A 26,405-nucleotide genomic window follows, 5' to 3' on the forward strand; every position below is an offset into this window, starting at 1 on the left:
AAATCGACTATAGACTATAGACTGTAGATTCGGATTTCGATCGAGCGTGTATCCAATATCCGCAGATCCTCGTGTCACAGACGAAAATCACATCACGGTTCAACGCTCGACTCTGACCGAGGTCGTCGCGGTAGTTTGCTCTCCTTAGCAGGCTTCTCGATTCACGTTCATCAACTTTGTCAACGAAGAAATATTCGAGACGGATAATGATTCATACACACACACACGTACACATACACATATACCGAATCCTTTAAAATCGAATGTTAACATTAGAGTTATTGAAAATTATTTATAAAAGACTAATTTGTTGAACATTCTTTTCATTTAATTTATCCCGAGGATATGAAATTTATTTATATTACATCGTAAAAGAAATTTTTTATTCTATGTTTCGAGGATAAAAGAAATTGGACTCAAGTTTCTGTTTCTTGTAAATTTAATTCATTTTAACTTCTTTATAAATTTACGTTATCGTGGAATTTGACAGAAATACAACATGACATGATATATATACCTTTTTTTTCAAGTAAATTACTTATATTATCGTTATCGAGTCTAATAATATAAACGCGCGATTCTGTGAAATTTATTTCAAGAAGCAATGATTCAACAAACTGATATACAATAGATAATAATATCAACATACATTTTTATAAAATATACCTACGATAAAACAATTGGATGGATTTATTGATTTAGAGAAATATTATCTTATGTATATATATATATATGATTATAGATCGAAGCGCAATACGATCATAGAAAGAAAGGCGCGAGATAAGTATTGAAAAAATACTGTTTTATCACTTTCGGTGGAAATGCAACAGTTACATATATAATATATATATATATATATATTTTATTTGTTATTTAATATTATATACACACGACGCGTAAACATCGACACTCATTTGCATGTCTCGGAATGTTATGGTTTTCATTCAATGAAAATAAATTCACACAGATGCGAGGAGGAACTCAGCGTGACGATCCCGATCCTCGGGGATCGATTCAACGATCGTCATTCCGATCGGACATTCCTCGCATACCTCCTCCTCTACGTTCGAAGAAATGTATGATTCATCGAGCTAACGCGCATCTAAAAAAAAATGCCCTTTCCAACGCGTATTTTAAGTGCGTGTTGAGTTTGATTCACGGTATCGAGAGTACATCAGAAACATTTTCAACGTTGACTAATACAACGGTAGTTTAGATCCTAGATCCTACTGCTTAAAATCGATTTTATGAAACAATGAGGAACTATGATATACGATGCTCACTTGAACAAAAATCCAGAAGTGAAAAGATGTCAATGTATCATCGTTTTCACGACGTCATTAAACCTCCTAATTACGCGAATGACTTGAAGTAAAATTAGCTTAATTTATTAAAAAAGATGGCTACTTCAAAAACATACATTGTATTATTATCAAAGAAAAAAAAAACTGTAAAATTGAAAAGGGATTAGAGCGCAGCTCAGTATCCAAATATTTGGAATCGCTTTTTTTCCAAAATTTAAATTCTAATCTAGTCTCTTTGTGAATATTAGAGACGCAGGATTAAAATAAATACAAAATATCGCAGGTAATGCGTATTGTAATAAACCAAAAACGAAATAATATATACAAAAAAATAAATAGTAAAAATTAATAACAGTAAAATATCGAAATTAATGTTTTTGAAAAATGAAGAAAAATAATAATTACAAGGCTTCAATGATGAAGGTATTTATCTCCGTCGTAAAATCTACTCAAATAATTTATGCGATATCGCACTTACATTCAAGATATATATGTAACGCGACGCGCTAACAATGCGTAACAATGACAAAGATTTCCGTATGTTCTCTCTCGTACGAGAAGAGGACGAGAAAGTCAGGTACGTGCGGTCGGTCTTTTTTTCTTTTTCTTTTTTTCGCGATCGTTCTTCTGCGAAGGATCGCGAGACTAATGTAATCGATTGGCGAACTCGCCAACAATTATAGCGCTCTATTTGCTACACGACGACGGCAAATTCGTGGTCGGTGTGGGTGTAGGACTGCTGCTGCAGGATCTGCTAAACGCACGCTGCGGCTCGACGTTCAGGAAGGTACGGTCCGTGGTGGGTGGTGCGGAAACGATCTCCGGTTCCGCGGGACTCGGGCATCTCCTCTGGCTGCAGTTGGATCCTGCGTTTCTCGACAACGTCTGCAGAGGTATCCGATAGATTCTTATCGGTTTCCAATCACCCTGACTGTCTGCGAAAGAAAGATTTCTCGGTTGGCAAGAGAATGACCCCAATGCGTTCATTAAACATTTGGAGTAATGATCGATCGGATCGAGGGATGGGGAATTTCGACTTCTGACCGAGACAAAGGAATCGTTGAGTAAGGTCACGTACTTTGAAAAATCGATCGAGATGAGGACGAAGATTGTCCGGTGGGCGGTGGGCTGCACGGCATCTCCTCCTTTTCGAGAGGTTTCGAGTCCAATCGAATTCGCTCACATTTTCCCGGAAAGAATTCCGGAGCCGTGGTCGCAAAGAATATATCCCGCTTCGAAGTGATCAAGCTGATATTTGGCATGGCGATCGTGTGAACCAGATTACCGTTTATTATCAGTCGAATCTCCATCGTGTCGCTGGTGAAGGCGATGACGTATGGAAAGGCACAGGCTATCGTAAAAAGCAACGTCCATATCGTACATTATCGTTATTTAAATAAGGAAAGATTATATATGTGTGTGTGTGTGTGTGTGTGTCTAATGATTAAATATTTTATACAATGTATCGCACAAAAATTGTGAAATTACCGCACCTACGGCTATCGGTATCGAATTCCAGTTGAAGTCGAACTCGGTTGGCGCAGCGTTCTCTTCCATCAGTTTTTGAAAATGACATGTATCTAAAGAGAAAAAAAATCGTTAAATCTATAACGTATTACAAAATACTGCCAAAATTAGCCTTTAAATGCAAACATTTTGGAATTTAATAAATTTAAAAAATACATGCCGATATTCATAGTCCATTCTTATATTTAAGATCATTTCAAGTATGGTCTTAAGATACTGTATTCAACCATTTCATTGGTTGAATGGGATCATAAGACGACCCAAGACCAGACTTAAGACGATCTTAAATAAAGAATGGATATGAATAGGCTTTAGAGATTTCTTATCGCTGAATGTCTTGAAATATAAAGATTATGTAAACTTGAAGCAAGCTTTGAATTATCACCGATTCTCAGAAATCGAAGTAAGAATTAAAATGAAACGGAGACCTACTGTTGTAACACAGTAACAGTTCCGGCTCCTCGTCTTCGCGAAGATCCAACGCCGCTACCAAATTCGGCTTGGGACTCGCCTCCAGATGGATGATCCTCGAAACTCCGCACGCGGAGATCAACTCAAAATGATGGCGGGCGCCACAGCACAACGTCCATTCGTTCGTCGGATCGGTGCTCTCGATCATCGTCACCAACGTAGGTGTTTCGCTCGCAGTGAATTCCTTCAGTGGCAGAAAACCATCGACGGTGTCGGTATCAGCTGACGAGCACCAGATGGTCCAAGCTGCGTTGTGCTTCCATTGAAGGACTGTCAATCGGCGACCGACGACTACGCACTGTTTCGCAATCATATATATTGCGTATTTTTCTCATGTGAAGAGAATTAATTAACGTAGAAGACAGAAAGACGATATTTATAATTAAATGTTGGATAGAAGAGGAAAGAAATTTAACTAACCGCATTGCAGACATTTTGACAGATTTTTAATTAACCATCTTTCGATTTGATTGATGCGATATGTGATATAGATATTATTTTTATATTTTTAGCAATATTTTATGAAATGCGCAATAATATCTACGATAATTGCAAAAGAATGAGAAGATTCTTTTTCTTTTTCTCTTTATTATTTCGCCCGACTTGTTCTGCATTTTCATTCATCAGCCTTGGCAGAATTGGCCGAAAAAGTTCAATGAATGCAAAAAACCATGATATATCTCGGTTTTTACTTGCTCGGACTTTAATGGAATAAATTGGCAAAAACTATAAAAATAACTATATGTTACATGTAACATTAAAATATATTTATCTAACGTTACGCAAAAAGATATTTTTGCTTTAATTAATAAATCATATTATTCATAGTTTTCACTATAGTTTCAAAAAACAAAATTAATATAATAATAAAATCTTTTTTAATTTAAATTAATATATAAAATATATTTTTAAAATAAAAATTTTAATGATATAAATGTACTAAATTTTATATTAGTTTTTTGTACTGAGAAAAATGTAATGATTGTATTCTAACAGAATTAAAAATTACTAGATATAGATTATAAATTACCATAGACCTAATTCGCGTTTAATATTCAATATATTGTAACAAAAAACTAATTTATTTGCTAGTTCCTAATCTCTTACTGATTTTATTTTGGATAAAGTTTAAATTAGAAAAAAATCTTCTCTCATTCTTTCTTTTAATTTATCAATTTTAATAGAAAATATCATTTTTCTGGGAAATCCTGGTTTTTACTACTGATATGGATTTCATAAAAAAAAAAAAAAATGTAAAATTTTTTCTTGGGCGGTTACTATACGAACAAATACAAAACTCGGGACAGTACTTTACCATGCGTAGGTGCGAGCCTCCGGGCCTGGTGATGCTGTACAAGTGACATCCTCGCGTACGCCGTAGTTTCCTCTCCTTGATATGAGCCCGGCTCCTGACAGCCGGGGCGCGAACGCGCGTCCGCGCCCGCGAACGCGTCACCGGTTGAAATCGAGCGGTGGCGCGGGTGAAATTGTCGCACTCGTCGGCGTCATCTTCCTCGCAATCGTCATCGTCGTCCTCGGCGTCTTCGTCGTCGACGTCGTTCTCCTCCTTCTCCCGCGTTTCCTCGCTCTCGCGATCGTTGAACAGCTCGGCGCATCTCGCGGACGCGTCGCTCTCGAACTCGCGTAGCCGGAAAACGTACACGCTGTTTTCTTTGCCCTTGTCGCTGGCGCGGAACAAGAGTATCCCGTGTTGCTCGACCACATCCAGTTGCTTGATCTGCACCGACTCGTCGAAGATCAATCTGTGCGAGAGTCCGTCTGGAAAATTGGAAAACAATCGATATTAAAATTCGTACGCTCGAAAAAGAGTTTTTATTTTTCCTTCGATTATATTAACTGCAACTTTTAATTCTAGTTACACATAATTTTATATTTGCATAATTTTAACGTTAATTCAGCGATCGATTTCTTTAGATTTTCGAAATAATTTACGTCAATTATATACCTTCGATGAGAAACGTGCCATTCTCCGAGGCGAGGATCAGTCTATTCTCCAGCCAGACGTCACCGCAAACGACCTCGTGGGGAAAATCGGGATAGATGCATCTCGGTTCCCATGGTCTGGGTTTCAGGGGACCGACGGTGGCAAGAGAGGTAGGTGCGAGACCGCGCATAATAGCTTCCAGTTTCAAGGCTTGTCCGACTCGCACCATCTCGACTGCACGTGTCTCCTCTCGTCGTCGACCCGGCGCCTCGACGACATCTGAGAGCGCTCGCCGATTTAGCATGCTCTATTGTACAGAATTGTGCCAAATCAAACTTTAAATTCCACGATATATCAAGCTTCTTGAGATTACTACTAAGCATCCTACATTCCTCCGGAAAAATATTTTATTGATTTTTATTGATTATATTATATTATAATAGTAATATTAATAATATTGATATATATTTTTGTTTGAAAATAAATATTTTGATATTATTAATATTATTTTAAAAAAAATTGATATCTATTATCAATCAAATTATGTTACATTTTATGACACGAAATTATTATATATATATTATATATATATAATATATATATATATATATATATAATATATATAATAATGTAATATATATATATATATATATATATATAATTAATTTATTATTTATATAATAAATTTAATTAATTTTAAATATTAATTATTAATTAATTTTAAATATTAAATATTAATTTTAATTAATTTTAAATTTAATTAATTTAATTAATTTATTATTTATATATATTAATTTATATATATATATTATACATATATATATATATATATATATATATATATATATACATTATTATATTATTATATATATATTATATATATATTATAAATCAAAGTTAATGGAACGTGGAAGAAATATCAGCGAGCAAAGTGACTTACGTTGCTCTTGCTCTCCTGCGAGTGCTCCTGGTACATATCTCGCAATAGGGCGTCGAGGGTTCTCTCCCTTTTCCTGGAGAATGTCGGGGTGTCGAACGTAGCCTTCTCGCCGTTGATCAATTTAACGAGAAGAAATTCTCGAAGATTATACGGATCCTCGAATACCGGCGGGCAGGGTAGGCTCGGGCCGAATAGGGGTACGTTATCGTCGCAATAAATAGCGACCCGCCACCCCTTGCCGTTCGCCTCGGTCGTCACCACGGCAAACACGTCTATGTAATGGGAAATGGATTGATAGTCAACAAGTGATCTTTTCTCATCTTTCTTCATATAATTCTATGTTTGATTTTTTTTCTCTATACATTCAAATACACATTCATTGTAATTTACCTCCAGTTTGATTAATTTGCAAAATTAGTAATTAGCAAAAGACGATGAAAAATATAAAATGAAAGAAAGAAAATTTTTAATAATTAAGTGGAAACTGTTTTATTGATAACGGATATAATCGAGAAATATATCAAGTGTGTGAAGTAAATATGTCGCTTGAAGTTCAAAGGAACGCAAATAAAATCTATAGGCGTGCAAAATGAAGGAAAAAAGTATGAAAGGGATGAGAATCACTGTTGTATGGTATTTCAGTATCAATTGTACAGTCCATTCTTTATGTAACGACAATAGACAAGGTTCGATTGATATATTGTAAGATGATCTTATCTAACCTGACGTGTGATATTTTTCTTAACTCACGAGTAAATTGGCTTCTTATGCAGTTCGGATTGAACGTATCCACGGTTGACGGGTCATCCGCGTAGATAATGTTGACGATATCATTGCCGATGTGTCTCTTCCTCTCTAGCTGCTGCGGATTATCTTTTGAATACGGTAACATCGTACTAACGTGATACATAACTTCGTGACCTGCATAAACCGTGTAGTAACTTTCCTTGCCAGTCATATCTCCTGAGAAAACGTACGAATAAAATCATGAAAATGAGAGAAGAGATTCTTCAAATTTACTATGAATGTAAAATATCGCAATTAAATACCATGGAAAGGGTCAAAGAAACTGTGACAGAGATTGATTAAAAGATCTATTTTTATCGACAATTTAATTAGCAATATTTTAATAATATATTATTTTACCATGCGCGTTATATATTTATTTATATAAAAAAATATACATTAATAAAAAAAAAAACAATCTAAAGCAGATTGTTGATTAAAGGATTCTGAAAAGAGAACAAAAAATATTCGAATTCTGTCATTGTAACAATCTGCAAAGATGAGAGAGAGAGAGAGAGAGAGAGAGAGAGAGAGAGAGAGAGGAAGAGGAGATAAATTGCAAACCTCTTCTGATTGCAGATCCCGAGTTTGCACTGTCAATATCCATATTACCAACGTACCTTTCACATCCAAGCCGCCCCTGTATTTGTCCCAGCCTTTGAGCCGTATTCGCTCACCCAGGATCTCCAGGAAGGTCTCGAAGCCCGGACTACCTCTTTCTGCGAGCAATGAGAAACATTTCTCAGCGGGGGGAATCGATAGCGCTATCTATTATCACTTAATTTCCCACTCCACTCTACTGTCTTTTGTTCCCGCTGACACTCCTGACGGATCTTACCGTTAGACAACATCTCGTCGTCGGTGGTCTGACCTTCTCTCGCGTAAATTACGCCAAACTTGAAATTCACTGAGCCTTCTTGTTCCTCGAGCAGCAATAGATCCTGCAACAAGCATCATTGAATTAGTTCGTATCTCTAATGACGTTCATTTGTCGGAGTGTGAAATTGACGTGAGACGCTTGTGAATGTACCTTTTGGAGTTCGGGCGTGAAAACTTCTCGCGGAGCTTTATCGAGTTTCTCCAGACCGAAAAAATTGCTGAAAAGATTAGAGTTAGTAGACTGACGTTAGAAGACACAGTTCCGTTCAATTTGTGGACAGAGAGATAGTTACCTGAGGATCTGCCTGATGGTCATTGTCTTGTTCGCCGAATACGGCAACGATATTTTCTGCGCGCCCTACGCGAAACATTTCTCAATTTATCAACATTGATTTTGCATCCACCATATACTAATTCATAATTTTACACTCTTAATAAAATTACGCGTGCTTATAATCGAGCTCGGATATTATAATATAAAAGTTATAATTCAAGAGATTTATTTTTTGTCATTTCTGTACCGAGCACAAAGTAAATGTAAATGTTATAAAGAGAAATATATAGATGTCAATTTATTTTAATGAGAAGAAGAGTTCTAATACTTTTTTTATGAAAAAAAAATTGAAGCTACGCTTAATGGGATGACATTTTCTGCAGTTTTTATGCTAGTGTAAAAAAGAAGAGAGTTGAGAACATAAAAAATTCCAAATAAATTTGTCTCAAGAGAGAGAAAGAGAGAGAGAGAGAGACACAAATGTCAGAAATCTCTTTTTCTTATTAAATAATATATTATCTACTTACAGTTCGCCTCCATAAAATAACTCTGTAGTGCGGTACGCATTGATCACCGACTTCGCTTGTAACTACTGAGAGGAAGAGAGGATTTCTCTCTTGATCGGAGGCGATGTAATTTTGATGCACTATTCACAGATAAAAGCTTAATTAAAATTCACATACTATTGTTTACCACTTTGAGCTATCTATAATTAAGTCGTGTAAGTAATTTTTGCGGCAAATTTTTTTGTGTACAACTAACAGCTATGAAAAGTACAGAAGGCAATTTCATTTTATGCATAAATTTTTATTAAAAATAAACGCAACGGTGATTAACTCGGTCGAGCGAATAAAGAACATAATTCTATCTGCATAAGTGGACTTGTAATGGAATTTTCCATCGTGTTACCGCAATATCATATAATTAGTCATGGAGAGGAAATCTAATTTAAAAGACTAGGATATAAAATTTATGTGTGGGTAGAAATATTCAAAATAAGATAAATGTATAATTAATGTAATTGGCACATGGACATTGTATCGATACATTCGCAACTTACGTTTGCCCAGAAAGTATTTAAAGTACCAACGCGTTTGGTACTCCGGATTTTCTAGTATCGGCGTACTCGGCGAACCGAACATCTGTCGAAGTAAAATTCGTTTCTCATTACAGGCGTCATTTTGAGGAATAGAAGTGGGATAAGAATAAAAGACGGAATGGGGTGAGAGCGAGCAATTACGTTCACCGCGAAATGGGACGACGAATCTTAAGAGGTGAAAGAAAGAGATTCGAACAAGTTGATCGTTTGATCATTAGGCTTCCTTACCTCTTCCTTTTCTCCAGGGGAGTCCCCGTTCTCCACTCGAAATCTTCTACCATTGTCGGCACCGTCTTGCTCGATCTGCGGCAGCTGAAAATATATTTTCAAAAGTCACGAATTAGCGTGTGCTAGTTTTGATTATTTACTCGAAATTCCGATGCGAGTCAACATGCTCCAATTTTGAGTTTGCGAATCGTAATTCCCAGGCTTCGAGACGCGCACGAAAGCAGAGACGGCAAACTTAATCGGATTTTTTTAAAAAAGCTTGTTATATGTAAATCTCTTTTAGAAGTAATCTTTGATTCTCTGGGGAAAATTCGATATTCATAGAATTTAACTTAACCAAATATACTATAAAGTATTTATTGTAAAAATATCCTTAAAAAATTATTAAATTTTTGATTAAAAATATTAGAATAGATGTTTTTACAAAGGAATAAAAAGAAAATTAAAATAAATATTAATTAATTCGAAATAATTAGAAAATTAAATTAAATCCTTTGCAGAGAGGAAGAAAAAAATTACCAAACATTTTATTATTAATATAAAACAATATTTTTTGCCCTCACAAATTAATTAAAGATATATCATATTTTTGAACAAAAGTGTATTTGATATATTAATTTGCAAGGATTTTTTTTATTTTATTTATATTTTTTTTTTATAAAAAAAAATCTATCGAACATATTGTAACGTCATACATTGAACTATGAGTAAAGCACAATGCAACTTCGGCGAACTGTGATAAGCAAATCAATAGATAAACAGCTAGAGATAGAGGGAGACAATATAATCGGCTTACCGGACGTGTGTCGCGGATTATTATAGGGCGCTCGTACATTTTTATCGTGACGATTAGCATTTACCGTGTCACAAGCTATGTTAAGACCCTCATGTGGCAAGTAGAGCGAGACTCTTACCTAGATGTCCGCTCGTTTTTATCCATTTCCTTACCATTTCGACACTGCCGTAGCATCGTCTCGATAGGACTCCTCGCCTCGTTATCGCGTCCGTAGTAGATCTAAAAGAGGAGTTTTTATATTTTTAGATGCAAGACGAGTCTGCACATTATGAAGATATAATTCTATCTCGCTGACTTTTCGCCGGTGTATTTAAAGATTTAAATATTTCACACATTTGCTGGAGGCATATGATTACGTATTGTTTTCTATTCGTTTGATTTTCTACGCGCTTTTCATTTGCATTATAGAGACACTTTACTTTGCGTAAATTTTTTGTAGCTTTTTTTTTCGCATATATACGAATATTGTTGTGGAATCGTTTATCCTAAAAGAAGTAACACGTCACGGTGAAAGACACTCTTGACCAAAAACACGTACATTTTACAGATCTTACAGTGTACTTTTATTGTAACTGTAACATGTTATTTGCTATTTAAAATTTAATATAGTATCTTATAAATAGATTCGGACAGTCACGGAAACGTTGCCTGAAGAATTTATTTCGAACTACAATCGATTTTGCATTATAAATTAATCTTTAGTCTTACAAAATTATTCGCAACATTGTCTTTATTTTTATTAATCAGATTCTTTTAGAGACTTCAATTCAGAATCTCTTTTTCCTCAACTAAAAAATTCCACCAATAAAAGAGCACCAATAAAAAATTTAAGTCACAAAGATTTGAAATTGTAGAGCTTTTCCTGAATTAATCTTTTTCTTGCTCGCTTAAAGTCAAAGGATTTTATTTCTTAAAAATTTTAATTTCTAATTTAATGAGTACAAAATGTTTAATGTTAAATATATTAAAAACTTACGACGCGAAAAATGATCTCGTTTGAAATTTATTCTAAGAAAAATTCACTTTACGTTCGGCAAATAATCTATAACATAATTAAAATTGAGAGCGAGACGGTCGTAGAATAGCCTGCCATTGCGCTTTCCAATATTCTTTTTTGCGCGAAAGATTAAATGATAAAATTCTGCTATCGGCAGCATAATTATCATTGACGCTAAATGTACTCCGATCGAATACGATCATCCCCTGGCGAACGGATCGCGTCTCCTCTGTAGCGTGAATGTACCATAATGTGACGGCACCCTCCGTTCTCAACCCCCTCTCTCTCTCGCGTTTCTCATTTTTCACGACATGAATATCTGGGTTAACGAGAAGCTACATCGGGGTCAAATTGGCCGGGCAACTGGGAGAGGCCGTTATATGGACAGAAACATAGGGAACAATTATTGTTCAAGATTCGGGATTTGCACGGCTCGTGATCTTTTTCCTCAACAGCGTTTCTCGTGAAATCATTGGTCGATTCAAGTCTGCAAAGTTTTATTGGATTGCGCGAAGAAAATAAAGAAAGATCAATCAACAGGTCAAGTGATAAACGAAGCAGTAAATTCTCGTGCATTCTCCCTAATAGAAATAATAATAAAGGAAGGAGTAGATACGACATATAAATCTCCGTATGATAAACAAAAAGATGAGCAATAATAGCGAAGTACTTGCTCATCCTTTTCGAAAAAAATAGCGGATGATCGGCAATTGAGGGGTCAATAATTCGTTACTTGATTCGGCAGTTGACTTATTCATAATTATCTCATTAGATCAGAGATCACGTACACATGACTGGCGCGTCGATGCAGCTGCCTGAGCTGCGAGGACGGCAGGATCGTCGTCACGCACACCGATCTCGATCTGCTTCTGCGATTCATCTCCTGGACGCTCGAACCGGGTCGCAACAATTCCTCTTCGCTGTCGCTGATCGTAATCGGTATGGCATCGCCGCTCTCGCGTCTCGCTTTCTGAGACTTGTTCCTCTCGGTGGAACCCGAGGACGGCGAAACTACGCTCGTCGTCGGTGAAGTATTAGTAGCAGATGCGGCAGTCCCTCGTAGTCGCGAAACGAGCTTCATGTCCAAGCATAGCATTTTCACTGACCTCTTTCATACGCGATGTACGTCTTTGTATTACGTACAATTTAACTGTATGACTACGCACAACGCAGTTCTGTCATCACGGACAACGTGCGTCGCTGGAGACGGACTCGGTGCGTTTCTCTTCTGCTAGCATCACCATCATCATCACTATCATCGTTGTTACGATGTCGTTGAACTCGGGCGATGATGACAAACGTTGGCACCCGCATCACTCTGCGACTTGTGCAAGCCGAACACGTTGCAAAATTGTCGCAGTGGTGAGATTGAAGGGAACTACGGGTTGTCGTCTATCTCAAGAGTGAGATTGTTCGACGAATCTCGGATTCGTGCTGTTGTCTTTAGATCCCGTTGCGCGCCAATACGTTATATCCAAGAGCGTCTTATCCGAGGAATATCGATTATATAGACAAGATCACTTGCACCGTATGGTAATAGGAGTTCTCGCTCTCTTGACCCGGGTCGAAGTTTGCGTCGGGCGATGGCTTGAATAACGGATCGTTGATGTATGCAGAAACGGGAGAAATAAAACGCGAGAAATAACGCGTTTTATTTGTACATTTATATGCCCCGTTTCCCGCGATCCTTGAAATATTATGCAATAACGTAACTGGTTATATTTGCACTTAATGCATTTTAATTTTACGATAAGTGACATATGTTTTAACTTATATTATATGTCGCAATTGCTGTATCGTTAGAAATAATTGTGTCATCGCAAATAATTATATGTCGCATTTCGCGATATCTAAAGCTTAGTAAACATAACAAATGACAAGGAGTGTCTTTTGAAATGATTAGAAATTTTAGATAATTTCAGAAAACTGCGTACTTTCCTACTTGTTTAATAAACTATTTTTTTGTTGAAGGTCCTTTGTATCTCTCTTCAAAAAGAGAGAAGAAAATATTTAATATTTTAAAAAGTTAAATATTAAATTGATGTTATTTAGAAAAACATTTTTCGAAATGATAAAAAGAACTGAGACAAACTGTATTTTCATAGCAAGAAGTAAACGATGCTAGTATCCCCCCATAAGCAAATGCAGACCAAGCGCATAGGATAGTCCCAAGACATCAAGAATATCGATTCCTAAGATAATGATATTCTTATAGCCTATTCTCGTCTCGGAAATTCTCTATAGCGAACAATAGCCCAAGATAATATACAATTTTTATTCAAAATTTAAACGATCGAAAAATATAAATTAAACAACTCCAAGTCTCTAATTATAATTTAATTAAAAAATAATTATCAGATGTAAAAATCAGATGTAAAAAATGTCGAGATAACAAACAATGTCACAAAGAGAGATTAGTATTTTTAAATAACAAACCTTCGTTAAACAATGTGAAAAGAATATAGAATACTCGCGCTAAAAACGAAGTAATCAAGTAATGAATTGAAATCGTTACTCCAAGAGAATATCACAAATGAATTGATCCGACAAACGAATCACTGAATTGAGTTTACGAATGATGATTCGATGCGGTCGTTCATCTCGTAGTTACTTTATCGGACGGTCGAAGACATCGATACCATCGGGACGACCTTACCGTCCAATATCCGAGATACGAGAAGCCCCCTCCTCCGCTCCCGCTCCCCCCCCCCTCCACCTCTCCTACACCCCCGCGATAAGTGACACGTCAAAGATACCGTATTCACGGGTCTCGTGTCCTACCTTCGGCAAACAGCGGCATCATCGATCTCCCTTTGTCAGTTTTGTGGCTCTATCGCCAAATGGGCAGTTTGCGGCTGACATTGGACGTTTGTTATTCGAATGATGCGAGATGTCGGTGATACCGGGGGGAAAAACGTTATGCTAACTGATATCATCGATTTTTCTTGCTCTCTTGATCACGACCGGGAGACTCGGGCTGAAGGACAACGGATACTGACTCGGACTGATACGGTATAATTCGATAACGAAAACATGGGAAATATATATTGTGTATGCGTGTGCGTCCATACCCAACTACACATGTTGTGTGTTTATATATACAATATATATTTACGCGCTGACAATCTCGTGAAATTATATTCTGTGTGAACTTTGCCGGGACGAATGTCAAATCGCAAAATAATTCGCTCATGTGAAAAATCTCCAATATATGGATAGAGGTTTTGCATGGAATCGCAAATTTTGATCGCGAGTGATTGAAAATGTTTTCGGTTATTTAATACGCAGCATTGCTTGCGTTGAGAAATTGAAAAATTTTATTCGAGTCAATGAGATTGCGAGATTGCTCGTTTATGGGGAGTTTCATGCGGAGTTTCCCACATAAATTCTGCGGTAAAAATATCGAATTTTTTATTTTTATTTAAAAATCACGATTTCAAAGTGCAATTTTACGAAAATTTCCGTCATATCGTACTTTAAATCTACGTGATATATTAGAATGAAATATCTTCGCTACGTTGCAATCGAGAGATCGGATCTTTCACTTCGAAATTTGAAAAGATCAAGTGAAATCAAATTTCATGGCTCAAAACAGGTCAAAACTTCTTCGAAAACAACTCTGCTATTCAAGTCTTTACTAACATCTTCACTAACTTTTTCTATGAGCTTAACTTTCTTTTCTCATCAAACTAAAAAGGAGATACAAACTTTACTCTTTTTAGAAAACTTTTTATCTTAATTGTATCTTTTTTAGAATAATATTACAATGGACAACTTACGATGACATTAAAAAACACGATATAAATCATTTAATTACATCTTAAGTGTATTTATCTTTTTTTATCCTTAATTATCCTTAAAAATTATGCTTTGAATTTTTCCAGCAAAGAGCTTGCCAAGTTTGAAGCTTGCAAAACTTGGCTAGCTCTTTTATCAAAAAATAAATCTTAGTGAAAAGATTCAACCGTGAAAAATGCGTGTTCCCTCAATAATTTATCCTTATCGATGTCGTCAATAAATATACATATCTCTCCCGCAGTTCTCATTGGGAGGTATTACCGATTTCTTGACAGAATAACAAATCGCACATCGAAGCTATAAGAATTTATAAAAAAAAAAAAAAAAAATCATGCAAATCCAATTGCGAAATTCAATTAGATCATGCTTCAAAAGAGAATCACGTGAAGCGTACATCGTCGATCGAATCTCTTGTGACATACATTCATCACCCGAAAATGAGCAAAGTTGCAGCCTACGTCACATCTTGAAAGCAGTCGTTAATTTTTCCCCATAGAATATCTATAGCAAAACACACTGAGACAAGATAGGGCTTGTATCTCTTCTCTCGGCGAGGAGCGAAGGACACCGCTCGCGAAACTCGACGGCACTGATCGTACTCCCTCGCGTCTTGGGTCCGCAACCCCTACTGGCCTCCCGCCCTCCCGTCGCCCTTGCCCCCGCCGACGCGAATTCACGGCGAACTTTACGTCCCGATCCGTAGCGCACCAGCAGCAGCAGCAGCCCCCGCGAGGCAGAGGCAAGTTGCTCGCAGTGACATGGCGACTCGACGACTGGCGCCGCGTCGACGAGTTCGTCGGTCCCCGCGTCCTCCTCCGTCCCTTCCTCCCCTGTCTCTTTCTGTTTGTCGTCTTCCACCACCTTCACCCTCCTGCCCCTCCCCCTCCTCCTCATCGACATCCTCCTCCGCCGTTACCGTCGCAGTCACCCCTCTCCCTCCTCCTCCGCCTCTCTTCCCGTTCATTTATCTATTTGTTCTTCCACGTACGTACGCGTATGAGGGTCCTAACACGGTGTGTACCGTGACGTACACACATGTGTTGTCATCGCTATAACGTATATATCGACGCTTCACTATCGCGATTTCGGCGACGGCGTCGGTGACCCGTATTCCCGCCGACACCGAGGCGCTCCTTCAATCTCCATCGCTGTCCCGGCGATTTTGTCGCTCATCCCCTTCTTCCCCTCTACTCCATCTTCTTCGAAAATTTCGGGGGATCCGTGGGGGGGCTTGGGACGTGATGACTTGGTGCATATCAGTTCGGCAAATTAGCACGATGTTAATCAAATCTTCTCCACCTTCTCATCCCCCTCCTCCTCCCCAATGTTCTCGCGAAATGCAAATAACCGAGAATTAAAATTGAATTTTTATGACGGATAAATTTACACGGAGCTTTGTGTAACTGTTGTTTGTGATAATTGTTGCTAAATTGGAAGAATACTTGTTCTTTGATGAGCTCAAAAGCAATCTAGTCTTGTGCTTAATTTTGTGAAAATCTTGTTCACTCTAAGCACGAGTCAGACGGACTTAATTTAAAGTAGTAAATTAAACGGTAATTGTTGAATTCAGCTCTTTCGGAAATTTAAATAAATAAGATTTGTTCTTTAATTCAATTAAAATAAATTACATTTTGTAAGATTTTTAATTTTATACAGCAACATTTTATATCAAATATTATAAAGTTATACATATATATAATATTTTATGTATATATTTTTAATTGTATTTTAATTGTACTTTATTATGATATTTGAAAAATCTTATTTATGAAAGTAATGACCATAGTTTTAGTCTTGAATCTTTTTCAATTTAAAGAAATTTTTTCTATACATTTCATTACATAAATTATATATTATAATAAAAATTCGTATAGAAATATTTCTTTGAAGAATTCGTTCAAAATCATATTCTTATACCTATTAACATTTTGTAACAGATTTTTTTCACACAATATATATACATTAAAATACATATACATAAAAATAGTATTTATATGCATAAAAATAGTCTTTATATAATTAATAATCTTAATTTATATATATATATATATATATATATATATATTTTTTTTATATATATACATACATATATTCTCCCTTAATAAGAATGTTCTCAAGTAACTAATTGCCAATTAAGGTGTTATGGAGAAACACGACAAGATTTATATCGTTGAGAAAAAAATGTATGTATATAATTGACGGAAATATAGTGTCGTAATGTATCTTTTCGTATCAATCTTCACCTCATTTCATACAATGCGAACGACTCGATGATGAAGTGACGCATAATAGAATTATGATAGATATCGCAATAGATTCTCTTTATGATTGTTATCCCTTGAGCCGACGTTTAGTAACGGCATACCGTTACTTGCAATTTTATGGAGAAAAGCAAACTAACACAGTTGTTACACATATTGCAACACGCGGACATATTTTCATTATATCCATACACAACAGATACGGAGAAGACATTTTCAAATCAATTTGTAAATTGATTTAAAATTAAAAGGAAAATTATATATTTGTATAATCAACATATAAAAACTGAAATATAAATCAATATATAAAAAATAAATCAATATAATATATATATATATATATATATATATATATATATATAAATATATAGTATATAATATATAAAATATATAATATATAAAATATAAAAATATAAATATATAATATATAAAAAATAAACCAATATATAAAAAATGAAATTATCGAATATATTATGCCTTAATCGCGTAATGGTCACGGTAAATGATAGGACGTATCGATGCTCCGTGTCTGTTTTTTCTCACACAGTTTAATGCGGAGCTTTCGAATCGAGTCTCCGGTGTGTTGTTGGCATTTTATCGACTCTCGATAAGCCTAGTTGGCCCCAGCCAATGGTTCCTTATCGACTACGAAGGTGGTTGATTTCATCCCGCGCGACGCCGATAACTGATATAGAGGTCCACGTGCGTAAAAGCTGATAAAATCGCGTGCGACGGATGCGCGCGACCGCATATTTTAATATAGATGTATTAAGGATTGAATTTGATATAGATATAATAAAGAATGAAGAGCGTAAGGCACAGAGATAAGCGATACATTACGGTTATCGCATCGCGTCACGTTATAAATAAAAAACGAAGAAACTATTAAAGTTGCATGATATTATACGACGCTATAAATAATAGAAACAGATAGAACAAATAGCTCTTTTGTGTACTCCAAATATGAAAGGGTTGTGAAAACAGAATTGCATTCGTAATATATTTTCAGAGAGTGCTTTTCAAACTGCGACGATCATTAAAAGCGGGAAACCTCATTAGATCAAAGGCAAAGTAAAAGGAAATGTTGCTCATTACGACAGGCGCCATTTTTATTAAAACAGTGAGTTGTGCGATTTTAGACGCATCCTGTTGCATTTGCATACAATTTTGATTTTGCAGTTTTTTCCATTGAAAATTTCGAAAATGCAAAAGAGCTTATTTTGAATAGAGAACTTTATTTTAACGATGAGAGAGAGAGAGAGAGAGAGAGAGAGAGAGAGAAATAAGTTTTGAAAGCGTGGAATAAAAAAAAGAAACATGATATTGTGTTAATAAGCAAACATAAAAATTATTTTTTTTCTGATATACATTTTTTCTAATACACATTACTCCTAATACAAAATGGTACGCGTTAATCCGCCGGTCGGTCAAATTTTCGTTAAAAAACAATGTTGGAATTACTTTCAGCTTAATGATGGAAAAGAAATTCGTTGCAAATAAAGGATCACATATGTAGAATTTCATATCATGATTAATACTTGTCACATAGGAGTAATGTGCATGATTTTATTAAGCTTGTCCGTGTTTATTATGCTTAAAACGCTTGTGATTGTCTTAAGTTTTAATTGAATAATGCTTTAAATGAAAATAATATCTTTTAATTGACTTAAAACAAAAAGAGTAACTAGATAGAAAGATATAGATTAGCATGCATCTCATGCAAGTGTGAGGGGAATATTAAAATTTGCCGTCAAATTTGTAGCTATCACAAAAAATATACTGTCAATAGACTTAACCAATTTCCGTGAAAGATCGATATCGTTAAAAGATTTAAGCGATTTCCACGAAAATGCTGATACGATCGGTAGATATCCTTGAGTATAATAAAGAAGGTCGTAATGTATGTTGTGCAATTTTATATAAAAAAAAGATATATTATAAATCATATAAAATTTACTTGATTAAAATGACGCGATGCCATATTTTTCCATAATAAAAGTAATAAAATACATCGTTTCTTAATAATTAATATAGTTTGTTAGGAATTCTCTTTGATCTCGCAAACTCTTCTATCAATTATTTTTTCATCCATCTATGCCGTACGTGCGAAGAAAAGACTCCAATGTATGTCGTTGATTAAATAAATTCTAAACCGTATAAAATTACGGAGATACACGTGAAAAGAGGGCACTTGCTCGGGCGTGCGTGGCCGGTTTACCACGATAACAGCGTTAACCAATGTAGTCGCGCGGATAACGCGCGTAAAAATAGATGCGAAAAGCCTCGTCCGACTTTGAAACTATTAGCAATTTATGTCGCAATTCCCTTCCTCGTGGTCTTCGATGTTGTAGCCACCTTGCACGATCTACGCTGTTTCGTTCGAGATCGAATGATTTACTTAAATTTTAATAATTCTTTTTTTTTTGTATTATTGATATTTTGTAATTGCAGTTCTCGTAGCGTGCTGTTTTTGAATGATGTATGAGTGGTAATCTTTCGCAGATTGAAAAATGCTGGGGTTGAAGGGACTTTGTGGAAAGGACAACAAAGAGTAACAAAGGTGACCTCTATAACACGTCCATTTTAATCACGCTGACAAATGAAAAACAGACGCGAAACTTTATTCCACAAAGAAAAGAAACAGCAGTCCTTATGACATATCGTCGTAGTTTTGTAGAGTTTCGCGAGAACACGCTATGTTATATCATATATCAGTATATATAGTATTTTCTGTGAAACTGAGGAAAAGCGTGCGCCATATAGGTACGAAACGTACGCTTTGACAAAACGAGACATGACTGTGCCAGCAGTTTTTCTTTTACATACGAGGGTAATTAGCGTATTACATGTATACATTAATCGAAAGTCACGAGGTAGCCGCGCGTACGCATTAATGTGTATTATACACGCATTCCCGTCGCAGAGACCGCTCGAGCTTTCAACGTTATTATCGCGAAAATGGTAATTTCGCTTTCTTCTTTGGCGACTAGAGAGTGATAAAAAAAAAAGGGGGGAATTATTATATCATTGGGAATTAAAATTTTTATCGAGAGGATGAACATATTTTTTTTCTGCAAATTAACGTTAATGAAATTTTTAGACAAGAAAAAAAATTTTGAACAAATAAACATATAAATTAACTTGTATAATATTTTTTTATGATAGAATCATGGGAAAAATAAAATAAGAAATATACTTTTATTCTCTTTGTAATTTGTTTTCGAGAAGCTGAATTCGACTGTTAAATTTTCTCGATAACGTGATTAATTCTGTTATTTTTTTTTAAGTGAAATTGTAGGTTTTTTTTTACATCTATTTATGTTTATTTATAATTTACCATCATACACTACTATTATTGTGTTTCATGTCTTTGTTCTACATTCACGAAACATTTGCATATTTTAAATGCACGTCGCATATGTCCGGTATGCTTACATAAAATCTATTCATAGCCCCGTAATGAGCGTGACAAATTCCGATGCATATGAGTATTATATCTATCTTCATCGTTTCAAGCGTCTATCGGGAAAGAGGGGGTCAACGACCTGAAAAGTCATCAAAGTAGCTACTAAAGTATCAAAGGGACGGCATCGAAACATCCAATATCCCTGGTCAAGACGAACATCGTCTTCACGTCTCTACTCACGTACCGTGCCTACAAAAGTCTCGTTATGCATCAACAAAATCGATATAGCGTGCTTTCGAATGCAGGCCAGCAGCGCGCGGTGACGTAATTCAACGATATATTCAACGAGAGAGGAGAGTCATCGAAAACGCTGGACTTCTTTCGCGATCATAACATCTCTCGATTAACTCACTCGGCTCACATCGACCCTCCCTCTCCCTCTCTCTCTCTCTCTCTCTCTCTCTCTCTCTCTATCTATCTATCTCTCTGTACCTGGCTAACCGTGTAATGCCGTTTTTCCTCGCGGATTTTTCTCTATTCTCACCTCACCCTATCCTCTCTCTTTCTCTCTCGCTGCCACCTGCTATGGCATCTCCCTTATATGCTCCATATTTCTGTCTCACCCCGATATCCCTACGTTCACCATCGAGATGCCGCGGTCGACTTCCGCTCGATCAAGCATGATCGAGATTGATCGAGCTTGACACAAAAGAGCGGCAGCGGACACTCGGCCCAGTCCAATAGCAAAAGGGTTAATTATAAAGAGCGAGGCACCAAAATCCGATATCGCGGATGCCATTACTCGTCGGCCCGATATTGTTGTTGTTATCGTTGCTGCAACTATAATCTTAGTAATCGTTAAATTAATATTAGTTATCTTAGACCAACCGTCTTTTACTACTTCATAAATATAGCGACGATATCCCGCGAGTAATCCCGTAGATGTTCCGCAAGATTTTAAAAAAATTATAATAATAAATATTTTCATTTAAATTTAAACTAATTTTAATTAAATTTAATAGTCTAATAAAGCAGTCTTAAATCACGCTTTTAAGCTCTTAATATTATTTAAAGAGTGCACATATACGTGTATTCTAATTTCGTCTCCCAAAAAACATAGAGGGAATATTTCGCTGCATAAAAATACGTAGGGGAATATTTTTAAAAATGTTAAAAGGCGTCGAGACCAAAGAGACACGTAAAAGTTGATGTTGGCGGAATTTTAACGAGTCGAGTTTTCCAGTACGTCGGATGTGTCCGTGCACGGATTGTCAGAAATTAGCGTGCGCGGGAAATTCTTTTCGCCGAGATTATAATATTATTGACTTCACGTGAGAAAGGGAAGAGGAGAAACGCTTCGTGGCGAAAACGTTACATGCTTTCGGTAGTTCACGCGTCTTTGCAGGGAGGGTTGATCTCATTATCCCCCGCAAGAGGAGAACAAAGTGGATCATAAAGAAGGCGGTGTTTCGCTTGAACGCTTCGTTGGCGGATAAAGCAATTAAATTTTCAGTGATTCAAATATGATAGAATTGTGTGCGTGGCACACTAGTCGAATGTAATAATAATATCCGCTGGCACACAACGTGAGGGGGATAGGGAGAGAGAAAAAGATAGAGAGAGAGTTTTTGCGATACCTAATTATAATAATGATACATGATGCAATTGGATATATACGCATCATAAAATGTAATTATGAATTATGACTAACTACCGTAATAATGTTAACATTTATCAGTGCTTAATAACAAAGCTTGTTAACGATATATTTCGTTACGTGCTACTACTTCGCTCCTCGTTACGCGAATAAAACTAAATGTTTTTCCATTATTCCTAAATTGCTATTTCATTTTGTTTATATCTGTTTTCTTCGCAAAAACTACAATACCATACAGTCTTTTTCACCTTCATGAAATTCTTCCCTTCTCTTTTATTTACCAGATACATATATTCAACGTAATTGTCGAAGATGCCTCGATTATAACACGGAAATGTTCGTCGTGGAATTAATTCAGACATGCCGCGGTTAAGGGGAGCTAATTAATAGCTAATTAGTAGCCGGCGCGTTAAAAATCGATGACGGAAATGCGCGAATATCGCAGCAGCAGCACCGGGGGCAGTCTTCTTCTTGCGAATTCATGAGAAACAATAGGGTGGATTTCGAAAGGGGCAGAATTATTTCTTCATCTCTTGATAGTTTCGATGAGATCGTATGAAAAATATCCGCACTGCGCACTCGTTTTTCCTCGAATGCAGGAGACATAACTTTTCCTCAAATCATTTTCAAATCGGCCGCTCGTAAATCACGGCATCATGAGCGCGTATACTCGTAACCGTAATACGGTTATATTACGTGATTTACGTGCGTCCGGAGGATTAGAGAGCAATCCGCGCGTTTCGCTTTGCGGCGCCGATTATCTCGGTTTTATTATACGATCGCGTCGCTGTCTCGTTGACGCGATCGGTTAACTCGCGTTCCATTCGAGATTACCGTTTCCACATTCGACTCGATATTCATCAATCGGGATTGACGCGAAGCTAATTGAGCCTTAAAGTCACGCGCTCGAATCTTTGCCAATTAAAAGTTTCGCCGACGCTCAGCCGAGTCTCTCCGCAAAAGCATTGTTTGTCAAGCTGTCCCTGTTGTCGCACCGAAAAACCGACGACGATATAAATAGTTGAGCTCGGCATCCGCGAAAGTCGGGCAAAGTTCTAAAAGTATGTGTACGACGTCGCGTTATATATTATTAATAAAATGGCGACTATGTAAAATTGCGCTATTTGTTTCTTGGAAACTCCCCTGGGCGAAATTTCAGGCATGCATATAATAAGCGTAAGAGAAAGAATTAATGGAGAAAAGTGCAACGCTTATCGAGGCATTTATCAGCACTGGAATACCCTTGAAAATGTATAGTGTGTGTCATTCGAATACTTTCTTAATTTTCCCTCGCATTTTCATGGCGATTTTCAATCACGTTTATATGCATATGTGTTATTAAATAAATGATATAATTTTGTGATTAAATCATTTAAATGATAAAACAGCCTCGTCGGGTGATAACGGGCGAGAATTTTACTTAACAACGCAACTTATGTAATATTAACCTTTCATTTATTCATAAATTGGAATAGCCTTTTTTTTTTGCTGCCGTTATTGCGAAAAATTATATTGCCAACAACAATATAATATAATAAAATATGCAATAAAAGTTTCACATGTTCAAACAAAATGTAATAATTTTCATATTTAATGTAATTTTGAATAATTTACAATTCCGGATTGGGAAGCTTACGATTCGTTTTGTCTGTAAATAATTAAATGCATTTGTTGGCGAATGCGATCGAAACCATGTTTTTCATCAATCAATATCAGCACAAGCGACAGCAGTTGCGGTAAACCAATCGCGGGGACCGCGATTGTTCGGCTTTATACTCGAATTGATTGGTTTTGCTCGTGGCTTCGTCTTAATGCCCTAATCTCAGAATCATTAAACTCCCAAGACGTGACGATATATCCGTTTCCAGTGTCGAATAATTCACGAAGTAGAACATATAAAATTGATTCTACTAAAGAGATGCATTATACGAAGCACTTTCGCGAGCTTATGCTGTACAGTAACTATTGTATCAAGCGCATCAATCCTTGAAATGAAGACTAAAAATTTAAAGTTCTTTTTCTTTCAAGTTCTCGCGCCATAATATATTTTATACTCTCATAAAGTATAAAATTTTATAGGGACTAACAACTTATTTTTCCATTTTTATTCATATAATATAAAGCTTTTAAATTATATTTTATTTATATTATTAATAATAATTTGTAATATTAATGTTATTAATTATATTTTATTCTATATTTATTTTCATAATATTTTATATACAACATTTCTATATATTATAATTATTATAAATTAGAGAGAGAATTTTATTTGTATTTTATATTATTAATTTTTTTTTTTTCCGTTGCGAGAAAATAACGTTAATTATAATAAAATTGCTATTCAACGGTTTGCAAAAGCAGCGGAATAAAAGAACTAGACTAAATAAGAAGACTAGAAATAAAAGTAAAAAGTTTGTTTTCCGGTATTCATAAATATTTTATAACGTTTAATAAAGAGTAAAAGAGATACGCCTCCAACATATATGCGAGGAGAAAGGATCTGCTATCTAGAAAAATGAAACTTCACTCACCTGGTGGTCCATGGTAGCACCTTGTTGCCCTCCAAACTGATGCTTCGCAGTTCGTATTTGGTTCTATATCGCAGCGGCGAAGCCGGCACCGCGTTCGCGTGGGTAACATTCTTCATGCTCTTCGTGGTGGGCCCGGAGAGAGCGTGTCTTCTCATGGACGTGCCTTCCCTCGCCGACTGATTGATTGTCCTCCGCAAAGAACTCATTTTTCGACAACACTCTGTTTGTTCGCGACGTTGTTCACGTGATTCGGTTACGTGACCCTTATTATCGTCATAATATTCGACGAAACAGATGGATAAGTCGTCGTACTGGAAGCAGCGATTTATATCTCCGTCAATGGCCTCTCGGGTTCGCGATCGGCGAAAATTTTTCCGCCAAACAGCTGTTTCTTTCTTTCAAGAACTCTTTTGTCACAACACCGTCGTTCTCCATTCAGCCGGCGTAATCTGCCGCCGCGAGGAAATTTATCCTCACTAGACCCAGTTTTCCGCCGCGGGAACCTTTGGCTCTCAGCTTCGACGACAGTGACACAGCATTCCAGCTTAAACTTCTCAAACAAAGTTTACGGGATAAACACGGATCCCTCTCAGTTACAGGAGCTTCTTCTCCTCTATCTCTTCCTCCGTTTCGCGAAAAAGTAGCTATACTGGAACTCTCATCGAGGGAGATCACAGTTCGTTAATCGAATTCAGTCTTCGTTCGTCGCAAAGAGAGATACTGTTTGTCTCGGTTCTCGTCGCGAGCGTCGCTTCTCGGTGTCACGTCAAGAGCGATCATCCCGTCTGGTTGTTCCGCTCTCCGGATGCTCTTCGTCGTCGCTCCGACTGATCACAGGTGCGGTTTATCGCGACCGTAAATGGCCGCGCTACTTTTCAACCCCACCATCCATCGGCATCGTTCACCACCATAACTCGCGCCGTCCGTTGCCGGTATGCCGCTCATCGTCCAGCCCCACCATAGTTCTTCGATCACCCCACGTATTTGCCGTTGTCATCCCTCGCCATAGACGCTCTCTTCTCTCGTCCTGAAAACACCCTCTCGTCTCTTCTCTACCACCGGTATCGGCTGTTCGCGCGCGAGCGCGCGCGTCCACTAAAGTCTATCGCTCGCGCCTCACCGATCCAATCAACGATGGAGAGAATGGATGCTGGCAATGTGTGTGGCCATCTAATATTGCGATTATTGTCGGACTCCCTTGCGTCGCTACTTTTCTTTCTTCCATAACAAACGCTAAAGTTTAACAATAAAAGCTACATCGTTGAGATTATTAGGATTGCCAAAATATCTTTGCAACTTTTTTTTTCTTCTCTCGGGATACTCGTAGAATTAAATGAATTATTTTGTTGGGATTGAATCTGAAAAAGCACACAATCATTACGCATCGCATTTCCTAATTTCATGTTCAACGGATAGAAATATTACGAGACTTATTTTATAAGAATTTTACTGAAGCTGTGAGAAAAAAATGTCGTATTGTATTGTCTCTTTTACAGCAAACAA

General features: G+C 36.6%; 1 protein-coding gene and 1 long non-coding RNA gene across 8 annotated transcripts in view; one reads left to right on the forward strand and one right to left on the reverse strand.

The window, feature by feature from the left end:
- Nucleotides 1–26,405, forward strand: part of LOC126855923 (uncharacterized) — a 126,977-nt gene that overhangs the window by 5,215 nt on the left and 95,357 nt on the right. The gene's annotated exons all lie outside the window — the stretch shown is intronic.
- LOC126855605 (GTPase-activating Rap/Ran-GAP domain-like protein 3) lies at nt 422–26,269 on the reverse strand. 7 transcript variants are annotated; one of them, XM_050603430.1, is made up of 18 exons: nt 15,503–15,624; nt 12,035–12,933; nt 10,402–10,468; nt 9,454–9,537; nt 9,187–9,268; nt 8,654–8,772; nt 8,146–8,210; nt 8,004–8,070; nt 7,812–7,914; nt 7,594–7,692; nt 6,938–7,150; nt 6,188–6,459; nt 5,269–5,554; nt 4,618–5,081; nt 3,264–3,600; nt 2,798–2,884; nt 2,383–2,655; nt 422–2,239 (listed from the first exon to the last, which is right to left on the reverse strand). In XM_050603430.1, exons 2-18 carry the CDS (start codon nt 12,340–12,342, stop codon nt 1,992–1,994), a joined length of 3,174 nt encoding a protein of 1,057 aa, XP_050459387.1. In that variant the 5' UTR covers nt 12,343–12,933; nt 15,503–15,624; the 3' UTR covers nt 422–1,991. The 7 variants fall into 7 exon arrangements, with proteins under 7 accessions (XP_050459387.1, XP_050459395.1, XP_050459379.1 ...); XM_050603438.1 differs by having other exon boundaries at nt 12,035–12,833; nt 15,467–15,607; XM_050603422.1 differs by having other exon boundaries at nt 15,467–15,600.

The sequence above is a fragment of the Cataglyphis hispanica genome, chromosome 2, assembly GCF_021464435.1.
Source record: "Cataglyphis hispanica isolate Lineage 1 chromosome 2, ULB_Chis1_1.0, whole genome shotgun sequence".
In the NCBI taxonomy this organism is placed as follows: Eukaryota; Metazoa; Arthropoda; class Insecta; order Hymenoptera; family Formicidae; genus Cataglyphis; species Cataglyphis hispanica.

Excerpts from the sequence above, each read along its gene's own strand:
- LOC126855605 (XM_050603430.1), bottom strand. The coding sequence starts at position 12,342 with ATGCTATGCTTGGACATGAAGCTCGTTTCGCGACTACGAGGGACTGCC. Across the intron at positions 10,469-12,034 it reads CATCGACGCGCCAGTCATGT|ATCTACTACGGACGCGATAA; the intron begins GTACGTGATCTC and ends CTCCTCTTTTAG. Across the intron at positions 8,071-8,145 it reads ACCATCAGGCAGATCCTCAG|CAATTTTTTCGGTCTGGAGA; the intron begins GTAACTATCTCT and ends TAATCTTTTCAG.